Source organism: Bos indicus x Bos taurus, chromosome 3, assembly GCF_003369695.1.
Source record: "Bos indicus x Bos taurus breed Angus x Brahman F1 hybrid chromosome 3, Bos_hybrid_MaternalHap_v2.0, whole genome shotgun sequence".
In the NCBI taxonomy this organism is placed as follows: Eukaryota; Metazoa; Chordata; class Mammalia; order Artiodactyla; family Bovidae; genus Bos; species Bos indicus x Bos taurus.
In genome coordinates, this window is record NC_040078.1 from 19,998,313 (window position 1) to 20,011,345 (window position 13,033).

The 13,033-nt window shown below is 37.4% G+C and overlaps 1 protein-coding gene across 2 annotated transcripts in view; it reads left to right on the plus strand.

Annotated features, from left to right (window-relative positions):
- ARNT (aryl hydrocarbon receptor nuclear translocator) overlaps positions 1 to 12,975 on the plus strand; it is a 66,788-nt gene extending 53,813 nt beyond the window's left edge. For both annotated transcript variants that reach the window (XM_027534326.1, XM_027534334.1), the window contains exons 13-22: positions 1,839 to 1,913; positions 4,355 to 4,506; positions 7,074 to 7,184; positions 7,345 to 7,417; positions 7,570 to 7,693; positions 7,885 to 7,987; positions 8,370 to 8,517; positions 9,434 to 9,596; positions 10,020 to 10,186; positions 10,923 to 12,975. In XM_027534326.1, the coding sequence (XP_027390127.1) occupies positions 1,839 to 1,913; positions 4,355 to 4,506; positions 7,074 to 7,184; positions 7,345 to 7,417; positions 7,570 to 7,693; positions 7,885 to 7,987; positions 8,370 to 8,517; positions 9,434 to 9,596; positions 10,020 to 10,186; positions 10,923 to 11,012 (1,206 nt within the window). In that variant the 3' untranslated portion in view covers positions 11,013 to 12,975. The remainder of the gene's footprint in view (positions 1 to 1,838; positions 1,914 to 4,354; positions 4,507 to 7,073; positions 7,185 to 7,344; positions 7,418 to 7,569; positions 7,694 to 7,884; positions 7,988 to 8,369; positions 8,518 to 9,433; positions 9,597 to 10,019; positions 10,187 to 10,922) is intronic.
- Positions 12,976 to 13,033: the final 58 nt, after the last annotated feature.

Below are 13,033 nucleotides of genomic sequence, written 5' to 3' on the forward strand. Positions count from 1 at the left end.
ATATCTGAATTGAGAAATAGGTCGTTATATAAACTTCAAAATTCTAGTCACCAGGAGGGACTTGTGGCTGTGGCGGTGTAAAGAAGCTGGTGAAAAAGAGATCTTGAAAAAGAAGAACAAAGTCATTTACACTTCCTAATGCAGCACCTGTTGTAAAACTGTTGCTACCAAGACAGTGTGGTGTTGGTGTAGGGATTAGATCAGTAGATCAGAATGGAGTCTATTCTCACATTTATGGTCAACTGATCAGCTAATTTTCAACAAAGATATCAAGATAATTCAAGGGGAAAAGAAGCTTTTCCAATAGATGGGGATGGGACAATTGGATATTCACGTGCAACATAGAATAAAACAAAAAGAACTTAGACTGTTACCTCATAGCATACACAGAAGTCAACTCCAAGATGTAAAGGTGTAAGAACCAAAGTTATAAAACTTCTGGGAGAAAATAGGAGAAAATCTTTGTGATCTTGGGTTAGGCAAAGACTTTTTTGTTGTTGTTGCACTGTGCAGCCTGCTGGACCTTAGTGCTCCCCACCAGGAATTGAACCTGGGCCATGGCGGTGAAAACACCGAGTCCTCCCCAGCAGACTGCCAGGGAATTCCCTAGACAAAGATTTTTTTTTATGACACTAAAAACGTGGTTCACAAAATAAATTTGATAAGTTAGGTTTCATAAAAGTTAAAATTTGCCCTCCTAAAAGGATATCATTAAGAAAATGAAAAGACTAGCTACAAATTGGGAGAAAATATTTATAAATCATATATCTGAAAAAAAGACTTGTATCCAAAATATATGAAGGACTCTTAAAGCTCGTTAAGATAACCAGCTGGTGAAAAAAAGAGCACAAGATTTGAACAGATATTTCATCAAAGAAGAAATATGAATAGCACATAAAAAGTTGCTTGTCATTAGGAAGATACACATTAAAATCACAATGAGATACCATTGTATCCCATTAGAATGGGTATAATCAAAAAATATTGGCAAGACCATGGAGAAACAGAACCTTCATACATTGTTGGTAGGTAAGTAAAATGGTAAACTACTTTAGAAAAACATTTTAGCAGTTTCTTAAAAAGTTAAACACACACTTACCCTACAAATTAGCAGGTCCACTCCTAAGTATTTACCCAAGAGAAAGAAAGCATATGTTCACAGAAAGTCTTATACACAGATGTTCATGACTGTTTTATTCATAATAGCCAAAATGTGAAAACAGCCTAAATGTCCTTTAACTAATGAATGGGTACACACTGTGATATATCCATGTGAGAATACTTATAAGCAATAAAAAGGATATACTATTGATATTTGGAACAACACAGATGAACTTCGTTAAAATATTAGGTTAAATGAAAGAAGCCAAACCCAAAAGACTGCCTGTTCTATGATTTCATTTGTACAGAGAAGCTAAACTAAAGAAGCAGAAAGCAGATCAGTGGATGGCACAGGGATTGACCTCAGACTGGCAGAAAGGAAATTTTAGGGGCAGTGGACATGTTCTAAAACTAAATTGGGGATAAGAGTTATATAACTATATAAATTTATTATAGATCATTAAATTAAAATTATAAAATTCACTTGGAATGAGTGTAAATTATACCTCAAATCTGTAAAAAGTATAGTTAAAATAAATGTGCAATATCCTGAAAAAGAAAATTGCTCTAGAGGTCAGTTATTTAGCAGATTCCATTTTTTTGTGTGTTTTTTTCCCCTCTAATCTATAATCCTAGGATAAAAGCAAGAGAAATTAAATCCAGTTCCTCTCCTAATGGGCCAGGGGAAGTTAAGTGATCATAAAAGTGTTGATCTTACTTTTCTTTTCCTCTTTTAGGAACTCTTAGGAAAGAATATTGTAGAATTCTGTCATCCTGAAGACCAGCAGCTTCTAAGAGACAGCTTCCAACAGGTAGCTTTTTTTCCTGGTTTGAATTGGAATAATATTTTTGTCTAATATATATTATTACATTCATCCAACAAATATTTATTGAGTACTGATTAATCGAGCAGTATGGCAGGCCTTGCAGTTTTACACTATTACTTAACTTGTATTTTTAAGAAACAGAAAGGACCAGTACTTGGAAATTATGGATAATGTAATGTTCAAGGTACATTGGCTTTGGCTACTCAACATTAAAGTGGCCATCTTTAAAGTATTTAAAATATTCTGCACTTAATTGAACAGTGAGTAGTAGTTGAATAATTCATTTCACAGTTCTTCTATAGATAAGTAAGAGTTAACTCTTAATTGTAAGCTAACTCTTAATTGTACTTTTTAGGCCCTAGATTCTGAAAACATCTGGTAAATTCTAATTTCAGGACAGACTTGGCTTTAGATGTATTTTTTATTATTATTTATATTAGATGGGTTAATTTCCCTCTTTAAGCCTCACTAGTGTTTTTACTGGGTTTCCCTGGTAGCTCAGCAGGTAAAGAATCCACCTGCAATGCAGGAGACCTCAGTTCGATTCCTGGGTCAGGAAGATCCCCTGGAGAAGGGATAAACTACTCACTCCAGTATTCTTGGGCTTCCTTTGTGGTTCAGTCATTAAAGAATCCACCTGCAATGCGGGAGACCTGGGTTTGACCCCTGGAAGAGGGCATGGCAACCCACTCTAGTATTCTTGCCTGGAGAATTCCCATAGACAGGTGCCTGGTGGGCTGTAGTCCGTGAGGTTGCAAAGAGTCGGATGCGACTAAGCCCAGCACAGCATAGTATTTTTACTGATACAGTAGGCAAATAAGATAAAGCATTTAAAACACATAGCCCAACTTCTAGAGGAAATCAGACAATGGCAGTAAAAAGTGTTTCCTGATTTTTCAGCATCACTTTTATCCATGCACTTTTTATCCATGCAGAAGGATCACATTGCCTTATATGTGCAGTCTTAGAAAAGCTATTCTGACTTCTGTTGAAACTGTTCAAAGCTAAGGACATGGACTTCTGGCAGTGTGAGAAGATATTGTACAGTATATTTTAAATCCATGAAATTCATAATTCTGACACATTTGGCCACAGAGTTCCTACCATTTTATCACTTGTAGAAAGTGTTTATTCCAAAGCAATGGGTGATTCAGACACACTGTGATCTCAAGGTTTTTATTCTGACATCAGTTGCTGCTGTGATACTAGAGTACTAAGCAAAGGTACTTTTTACTGTGCAGACTAGTTGGTGCTTAATAGTTGCTGATTTCTAGATTTTGATATTTCTTAAGTCTAGATGGATTTATATTTCTTTTTGCTTCTCAGTACATAAATTTAGTTACTGTTTCTAATGAAACTTGTTTTCCTTGTTTTCTTCCCATTTTGGTTCTTGCTGTACTTTGTTTCACATTTGATTTTTTAAAGTTTTATTTATATATTTAAAATGTACCATTTTATTATTGTTAAGTGAAATATATCCCATTTTCTGTTATAATTATTTCTTAAACTGTAATACCAGCAGTAACTGCCACTCTTCTGTCAACTTAAACACAAATGTTATCACTTAACTTTTGGTTAAAAAGCAATTTATAGTGTAGGTATTTTGAAGTACTGAACTTATAATCTGTTGGTGTAGATACGTACAGCCATAATCAGGTTTCAAATCCAGTACTTGGTTTGTATACAAATGTAATATTCATTGTGTATATATTATTCAGTGAGCACATGAAAGTGTTAAAGATTACTTAACAGTTGTTCATATCACATTTTTTTAGATGTTAAGTAAATTTGTTCTTAAAGAAAAAACACATAGCCTAGGGCTTGGCATATAGTAAAAACAAAACAAATATTAGCTTCTAATATTTTTATTATAAAGGAGGAGGATTCAAAAGATTATTTTCTATTCTGTGAGATCAGAAATGAAAATAATTAAAAAATTACTTTCTTTTAAAAAGCAAAATAAAACTAAAGCCATTTTGGTTTTATTTATAGAAACCTTCATGTGTGCTGTGAAAACAGAAATTCTCAGGCATAGTGGTAGAAACTGGGATTGAGGGGCAGCATGTAGGCTATGTTCATTGTCGTTAAACTTTTAAATTTTTAGTAAATTTGCTAGATCAGTGTATCTTTAAGGGACTTTCCAAAGGAAGTGGGGAAACATAGTCTTTTCTCTCCTGGAAATAATTGTTATTCTTGTTTGACATTGGTGAAAGTGGTCAGATAGCTTGGCACTCTAAAAAGAAACATGATAAATATACCTCCTTATTATTTAGTCGCTTAATAATGTTTCACTCCCCATGTTGTTTTGTTAGTAACATTGCAAAATATTGTTATTTCAAGGATAGTAACACAAGAATCCTAGGATTTTACATGTCTAAAGAAAATTTTTTTGCGAGTTTCAACTGATAGCATGAAAACTTTTTCAGGTCGTGAAGTTAAAAGGCCAGGTGCTGTCTGTCATGTTCCGGTTTCGGTCTAAGAACCGAGAATGGCTCTGGATGAGAACCAGCTCTTTTACTTTCCAGAACCCTTACTCAGATGAAATTGAGTATATCATCTGTACCAACACCAATGTGAAGTATGTACCTTAAAGAACTTTTCCAGTGTTGGAATTTCTCATGGGACAAGTCTGCTTGGCTACCTACCTCTTCCTTCTACTTTTGTAGTAGTAAATACCATTAGTTGCGCATCTGCCAACTGCTTAGAATTTGGGGTAGTTCATCCAGGTAGAATTAAAAAAATTTTAATTTTTTGTAGAAATATAGTTGATTTACACTAGTAGAGTAAAATTTTAGCAAACAATAACTTAGAGAGTAGATTCTGACATGTGAAGAGTTTGGTCAGTTGACCTTTGAACATGAGTTTGAACTGCAATGGTCCACTTATACACAGAAGTTTTTCAGTAGTAAATAATACAGTACTACATGAACCCCATATGGAGGGCTGACTATATAAGTTATACTCGGATTTTTGACTACTTGGAGAGTCAGTGCCCCTAACCCTGAATTGTTCAAAGGTCAACTGTATTTCAATTTTGTTTCCGTCTTGTCTAGAAATAATTTTGTTTTATACATCAGTTTATTGTTCTAGTCTGGCAGATTTTTTTTTTTTTTTTCTAGAACGGGTGTCTGCAAACTTTCCTAAGAGAACAGATAGTAAATATTTCAGCATTGTGGGACATACAGTCTCTATTGCAGCTTCTCAACTCTGCTCTTGTAGTACAAAAACAGTTCTAGACAAATGAAATGAATAAAGATGGCTGTTTTCCAGTAAACTTTTATTTACAGAAACGGGCAGTGAACTGGATTTGGCCTGTGGACCATAGTTTGCTTTAGAGCATAGCTATATTAACTATTAGTTTCTGTTTCTCTAGTCTTTCATTGTTTTCTGTTTGAACTTTTTCTCAGCTTTGTAAGAGTTTTTTTAAAATAGATTTCATATACCATACAGTGTACTCATTTAAAGGGTATAATTTTTTTAGTATGTTACAGGGCTGTGTGGGTATTAGCACACACAAAATAGCTATTACCCCCAAAGAAATCCTATACTAATTAACAGTATCTTCCTCAAGACCTGTGTAACTTAATCTCTTCTGCGTCTCTCTAAATTTGCCTGATCTAGACATTTCTTATAAATGGAAACACATTTTTGTTTATCCGTTCATTGGTTGGTGGATATTGAGTTGTTTACATTTTTTGGATACTAAGAATGCTGCTGTAAAAATCTGTGTACAACTTTTTGTGTGGATATGTTATTCTCTTGGGTATATACTGGCTCAGCTGGTAAAGAATCTGCCTACAATGCAGGAAACCCCGGTTTGATTCCTGGGTTGGGAAGATCCCCTGGAGAAGGAATATTCTACCCACTCCAGTATTCTTGGCCTTCCCTGGTGGTTCAGATGGTAAAGAATCCACCTGCAATGCGGGAGACTTGGGTTTGATCCCTGGGCTGGGAAGATCCCCTGGAGGAGGGCATGGCAACTCACTCCAGTATTCTTGCCTGGAGAATCCCCATGCACAAAGGAGCCTGGCGGATTATAATCCATGGGATCGCAAAGAGTTGAACATGACTGAGTGACTAAGCACAGCCCAGAATTGCTGGGTCACATGGTAACTCTATGCTTAATCTTTTGAGAAACTCCCAAATTGTTTTCCAAAGCTGCTGTACCAGTTTGCATTCTGAGCAGCAGTGCTGTACTTTTCTCATCAGCAGTGTGTGAGAGTTCAGCCTCTCCACATTCTTGCTGTCTTTTTTTATTGTACCTAGTGGGTGTCAGTTGTCAAGGTACTTCTTTTCCATTTAATCTTTCTGTGTAGAATTGGCCTTGAACCCACTTCTGAAGATCTGATTAGAAATAATTATTAAGTGTGAATAATACTTGGTGACAACATTGAGTCTCTGTGTCCTCTAATTCAATTTTTAGGGCTCATGAAGTTTAATTTTTTGTTAATTAATTTAGTATAACAGTGGATTCAGTTAGAAATTTTCATTAACTTAGGACTCAGGTCATTATAGTTGTTTTGTTTTTTTACATCTTTTATATTTCTGAACAACAGCTGTTTTGTGTTTCTCTTTTGCTTAAATTTTGAAATGTTTAAGTCTTTTTAAGAAGTTGTTTCTGGAAATAATGGCTTTTCCCATTTTTGCATACTACAGTTTTTCCTACTGTAGTTAGTTTTAATTAATTCTTAATATTTTATTTTGTAATTAATATTCTTTGTAGAAAATTTGGAAAGTATTGAAAATAGTAAAGAGAAGGAAAAAAATTCTCACCATCAAGAAATAGTCTTTGTTAATGTTTCAGTGTGTACTTTCATCAGTTTTTTACTTATGCTTTTTTAAACACAATCTATGGATATGCAACATATACATACACACATCCACAGCTACTAGGTATTGAGTACTGGAAGGAGTTAGAGCCCAAACAGGATGAGCTCTTGGCTGTAGGACATAGTTTCTATTTGTATCATGTTGTTTATAGTGCGAATTCTTTGCTGAATCTGAGGTTACAGGTATCATAGGGATTGGGCTTTAAAGGGGAATTTATCAGTGATTACCCCATGTATCAGTGAATCTGTAGTATCTTTTGTACAGAGTCAGATATTTTTTTTTTTTCTTTGTTGTCTCTACTCTTCATTTTCCCAGGAACTCTAGCCAGGAACCACGACCTTCACTGTCGAACACAATCCAGAGGCCACAGCTAGGTCCCACAGCTAATTTATCCCTGGAGATGGGCTCAGGGCAGCTGGCACCCAGGTGAGAAATGGTGGAACAATTCTTTATTGAGCAATGACTAGCCTGGGGAGTGGCAGTCTACAGTCACACTTTTTTGTTTGTTTTAAGCCCTTTCCCCAGATCCTTTTTAAAATAACTTTTTTTCCCCCTATTTTTCTTTTTACTTGCCTTTAACATGTAGGCAACAGCAGCAGCAAACAGAATTGGATGTGGTACCAGGAAGAGATGGACTAACCAGCTACAATCATTCCCAGGTTAGTATGTCGTCTTTAAAGGATGGTGAACATTTCTTTAAGAAGTGTCCCCTAGAGCCAGTTAAAGTGTATGTGTATCTTTATATGAATTTTCGAATTATTGAATTGTCATGTTAAACCTTGATGGTTATTTTTATCATTACATTCCACAGGTTTCTGTTCAGCCTGTGACAACCACAGGGCCAGAACACAGCAAGCCTCTTGAGAAGTCAGAGAGTCTGTTTGCCCAAGATAGAGATCCAAGATTTTCAGAAATCTACTCCAACATCAGTACGGGTATGTTTTTTCCTTATTCTCATTTTAAATTCTTATTTTGATCATTTATTGATGGGCCTGCAGCTGCCCAGTCAGTAGTCTCCCAGCGTATTTCCACTTAACCCTAATACCTCGTGAATAAATAGGAACTTGCTGAACTAATATACTACAGCCCCTTGACTGGCCCTCCCCCAACTCCTTTTGGTCCACAGATCAGAGTAAAGGCATCTCCTCCAGCACTGTCCCTGCCACCCAACAGCTATTCTCCCAGGGCAACACATTCCCTCCTACCCCCCGGCCGGCAGAGAATTTCAGGTGAGCCCCGTATGTGTGTGCTGCTTTACAGGGCAACTGAGGGATTCAGTTACTGAATCCAGGTTTTATTCTTGCCTGGCTTTCTCTGGTTATCGCAGACAAAGCAGTGGAACTTGTTGGCCTCAGATGAGACGAGCTTGCTTTTCTTCCTCCTTTTTCTTTGCACCTATCCTGCTGCCGTATTCCAGGTTCCATCTCTGTGTGTCCTGATCAGTGTGTGACTGTCAGTCTTCTTCGTCTTTTCCAGATTCTGTTATCAAGTTTTCCTTAACCCCCAGGGAGTCGAGGGAATCTAGAGATAGCACTAGATTGTCCTGTGATTCCTAGATTCTGTGATAAATGCACCTTTTTCATCCTTACCTCACTATTTGTTCACTCCTAGAAATAGTGGTCTGGCCCCTCCTGTAACCATTGTCCAGCCATCAACTTCCGCAGGGCAGATGTTGGCCCAGATTTCCCGCCACTCCAATCCTACCCAGGGAGCAGCCCCAGCTTGGACCCCTAGCACCCGCCCAGGCTTCTCTGCCCAGGTAAACCTTCTCATCTGTCTGTCCCTTGTATTTATTGTTTGTTTGGTTGGTTAGGCTTTTTCCATATGTAAAATTATTATTGTCTATCTTAAACGTCTTTTCTTGACTGCCCTGCCATCCTCTGTCTTCCAATTTTTATCTTATTGGGAGCAGGAATTGTGTTGAAAAATCCTCATAGAATATATATGTGTATATATATGTTAAGGCTAAAGCTAATATCCTTTTATATGTTGCTGTGTACTTATTTTGCATAAGTAATATTTTAAATAAAAAGCCAAAATCAGAAATAAACTCTAGAATTATTATACATGGTATAACCTCATTTTATAAAAAAATACATAAATGAAAACTGGAAGAAATTATCCAAAAATGTTAACCATGTGTCTTTGGTGGTAGGATTATGGATGATTATTTCCTTTTTATTTTCCTTCATTTTGAAGATATCCCATGGTGCGTATGCATTACTATTATAGTGAGGAAAATGTTTAGTTACCAAAAAAAAAAAAAAAAGATATCATTAGGAACAAACAAATGTGGTACAGATTGAATAATAAAATGATACAAAGTGTGTTTTTCTCTTTATATAATGCTATACTATTATTAATGCCTCTAGTTTTTGTATAGATTTACAGTTTATAAAATGCTTTCATTTATGTCATTTTCATTTTAATTCTCAACTCTAAATGTGTATACTTTTACTAATCGCATAGTTCTTTGCTTTTTACACTTCATCACAAGTGCCTAAAAATAGTGTCAAAGGAAACTGGGAGTTAATTGGAAGAAATGTGCAATGGGAAATAAGTAATGAGGTTGGCTCCGAAGAATCCAATGATTGACAGAGGGTTAACTCTCATAGGAATGGTCTGTGCAATAATGTTAATGTTCTGTTTACTCTCTACCCCTTTCTTTCTTTTAGCAAGTGGTTACCCAGGCTACAGCTAAGACTCGTTCTTCCCAGTTTGGTGTAGGCAGCTTTCAGACTCCATCTTCTTTCAGCCCCATGTCCCTTCCTGGTGCTTCCACTGCGTCACCTGGTGCAGCTGCCTATCCTAGTCTCACCAATCGTGGATCCAACTTTGGTGAGTTCACGCCAGAGTCAGGGGAACAGGAAAATCACATCACAAAGGAGAAAGGATTTAGTGGTTAAAATAGTTTGCTTTTGTCCTGGCTGTACTGACCTAATTATAGGGAAATGCATGGTGACAGTCCATTTGGAATTGAAAACCTACCCGCGCGAAAAGGACTTTATTAGCATGTGTAACAAAAAGCATGTAAAGTATTATAAATTTAATAATATGCACATTTAGTCTGAATGAGCAAAGGATCCTGTAGAAAAGACTCTACCTAGAGAAGAAAAATAAATTCGGGACTAGGGTTTGAAATAGAAAGGACAGAGGGTATCTAGGTAAAATTAATGATCTGCATGCGGTTATATGCTAGTTTCTCCTCTCTAGTGGAGTTAGCAGATTGAAGTTGTTTATTTTTCCTTGCTATATTTCTAGCTCCTGAGACTGGACAAACTGCAGGACAATTCCAGACACGGACAGCAGAGGGTGTGGGTGTCTGGCCACAGTGGCAGGGCCAGCAGTCGCATCATCGTTCAAGTTCTAATGAGCAACATGTTCAACAGCCATCAGCACAGCAACCTGGCCAGCCTGAGGTCTTCCAGGTGAGAGGGTCTAAAGACTTCAGAAGACCAGAAACTGGGAGAGAAAGAGTCAGGGAGGAGAGACAGAGAAGAAAGCATGCATGGATTGAGGTTAGTAAGCGGGAGAAGAGTCGGGACACGTGAAAACAGATGTCATTAATTGAAAAGATTGTGAACTTAATGTGCTGCACTAGACTGTCATTAGTGACGTGAAGCATCACGCGAAGACGTAAAAGAAAGTAATTTTGGTCCATTCATGGAGAACCATATGCCCATTTGATGATAGCAGTTTAGGTATAAAAATACTGAATACAGCTATAAGGGTCTGTTTACATAAATCCTGAGGGGACTGCAGTAGTTAGTAATCTCAGGTGGGATAAAGGAAGAGCTTAGTTTAAAACACAGATGGGAAGAAGGCAAAACAAGGTTTTGGTGGAAAACAAATAGGATAAGAGATACGCCATAAATATCCAGAGGGGATTTTATGAACTATGACGAGATTTTTCTCAAATTGAGAATAGTGAGGACTAGAAAAGGGGGAGAATGTAGAACTATAGGGGGAAGGCAGAGAGAGAAGTAGGAAAATAGGTTGTCATCTGAAGAAGTTAGAGTCGCTGGTAGTAAAGAAGGCTAAGAGAACTCAGCACAGCAGAAACTCTGGGGCCAGGGATGATAGTTCAGGGGGATGTTGGGAAGGAGCTCAGTAAATGGAAGGATCAAGATGTGTGACCCAAGCTTATTCTTTTTCTCTTATTAGGAGATGCTGTCCATGCTGGGAGACCAGAGCAACAGTTACAACAATGAAGAATTTCCTGACCTAACTATGTTTCCCTCCTTTTCAGAATAGAACTATTGGGGTGAGGATAAAGGGTGGGGGAGAAAAAAAAAGCACCATTTGTTTTTAAAAAAGCAAATCTTTCTGTAAACAGAATAAAAGTTCCTCTCCCTTCCCTTCCCTCACCCCTGATGTATACCCCCTTTCCCTTCTGACCTTTCCCTTGTCTTCCTGCATCTCTGAGATAACATTTATAGAAGAAATGGAGTGACTCCTCAACGCTTTGGGGACCCTTTGAAAAATGGAGGCTGGGTTAGGTTAAGAATGTCTTTCCTTATGTCTCCTGACCAGAAATTTATGCAGAAACGATTTGTGCTGGGTCAAGGAGCAGGTTAGAAAACATTCACTATTTCCTTTGGATACTATGGCTTAGTTTTGGGAAGAAATTCTGAATAAGGTGAGAGAGAGGAGAAATGTCCTCAATGTTTGAGGACCATGAAACATGGCAGGTGTACATGGGGTTTTCGGAAGTGAGTACAGGCGCTTTCTGCTGCCTGTGAGCAGTTCCTCTGGAATGAAATATGAGTAAGGAAATGAGAAAGTGTGTGTGTGTGTGTGTGTGTGTGCGCGTGTGTGCGTGCATGTGTGTGTGTGCGTGTGAGTGTGCACATTTGTTCTGTGTTTGTTTCTTTCTCCCTGTTAGGGAGTTATGCAAAATTTGTCCCAGATTTTATCTTTGTCTTTTTCTGTGTTTTCAAAGAGTCCTAAAGAGTTGAATCTTCCAATTAGTTTCCACTTAGTAATGCAGCCAAAGAGTATTTAAGTAAATGTCTTTGCTGCGCTTTTTATATCTGTGCCCAGCCACTATGCAACTGTAAGCAAGTATATGAAGTCTTCTATTGATATGTTTGGTCTCTCATTGAACATATATAGTGATAAAGCTGGGTCATTCCTGCTTTTGGTGCTGTCACCTTGTATGGAACATCTGCATTACAGAAATAGGCTGGCAAGGTAAACACGTTCAGAACCCCCTACTTGTCCATAAGGATGATGCTGCATTTTTCTGTCAGAATCACATATGATGTGTGTTCTCTAGAGGTTATGTCTGCATGGAAACTCAACTTCTTGGATTAGCAGTCCCAGTGAAAATTCTCACTGCTGGAATTTAAACCAAATACCAAGCCTTCTTGCAGAGTAACCTCTTTCATCCCATACTCAAAGTATCCAGTCTGCAAGAACTGAAATTTAGGTCTCTTCTGGACCTATAGTTCTTTCTTCTTTGCTCCCTCTCCAATCTTGAGACTGGAGTTTGCTTTATAGTACAAGTGTAATAAATCCATGTGATAGATGGGACCTGGACTCCCATCCCGACAGGGTCACTTAATAATTAATTATAGCCATATAAATGCGGATACAGGTTACTACTCTCACTCTTTACCTTCCTCAGGTAACAGTCATGTGTATCAGCCTTTTTGTTGTTGTTCACTTGTTTGGCTCAGGCCAGTATCTTAAGTGCAAGACTGAATTGACACAGAGAAGACATACTAAATATAGCCATAGGGGACTGAGGAGCATAGTGGCCTTGGAGAGGGCTGAGAGAATGTCATTAGGTTTCCCTCCCTTTTGTCTCCAGTCTGGTGCCAGGTAGTGAAGTGGAAAAGGAGACAGTTTATTTTTTTATTCTATGTGCACACATACAATATACATATATATTTATATCACACTTTAAGAAACCAAAAAGTTGAGTTTCCAATGAAATCCTTGTTTTTTTAATAATCAACTGTTTTTAAATGTGATCAGGACTATAATATTGTACAGTTATTATTGGGCTTTGGGAGAAGGGGAGGGGTGGAGAAGATGCTCTGGGGGTTTTGTTTCTGCTTTTCCTTCAGGGTTTTATTTTTGATTTTTTTTTTTTTTTTTTTTTCTTGTTGGCCATTTCTGTACTGCTGGCATCTGTGCTGAGCCTTACAGTGGCAAAAATAAGGACATGTAGCAAAGATTTTAAAACAAAATATTTTTTCCTTTTGTAAACTTCCTTGTGTTGTGTGATCTTAATTGCGGCCTTATTATTCCATCCCAGCTCAAAAACA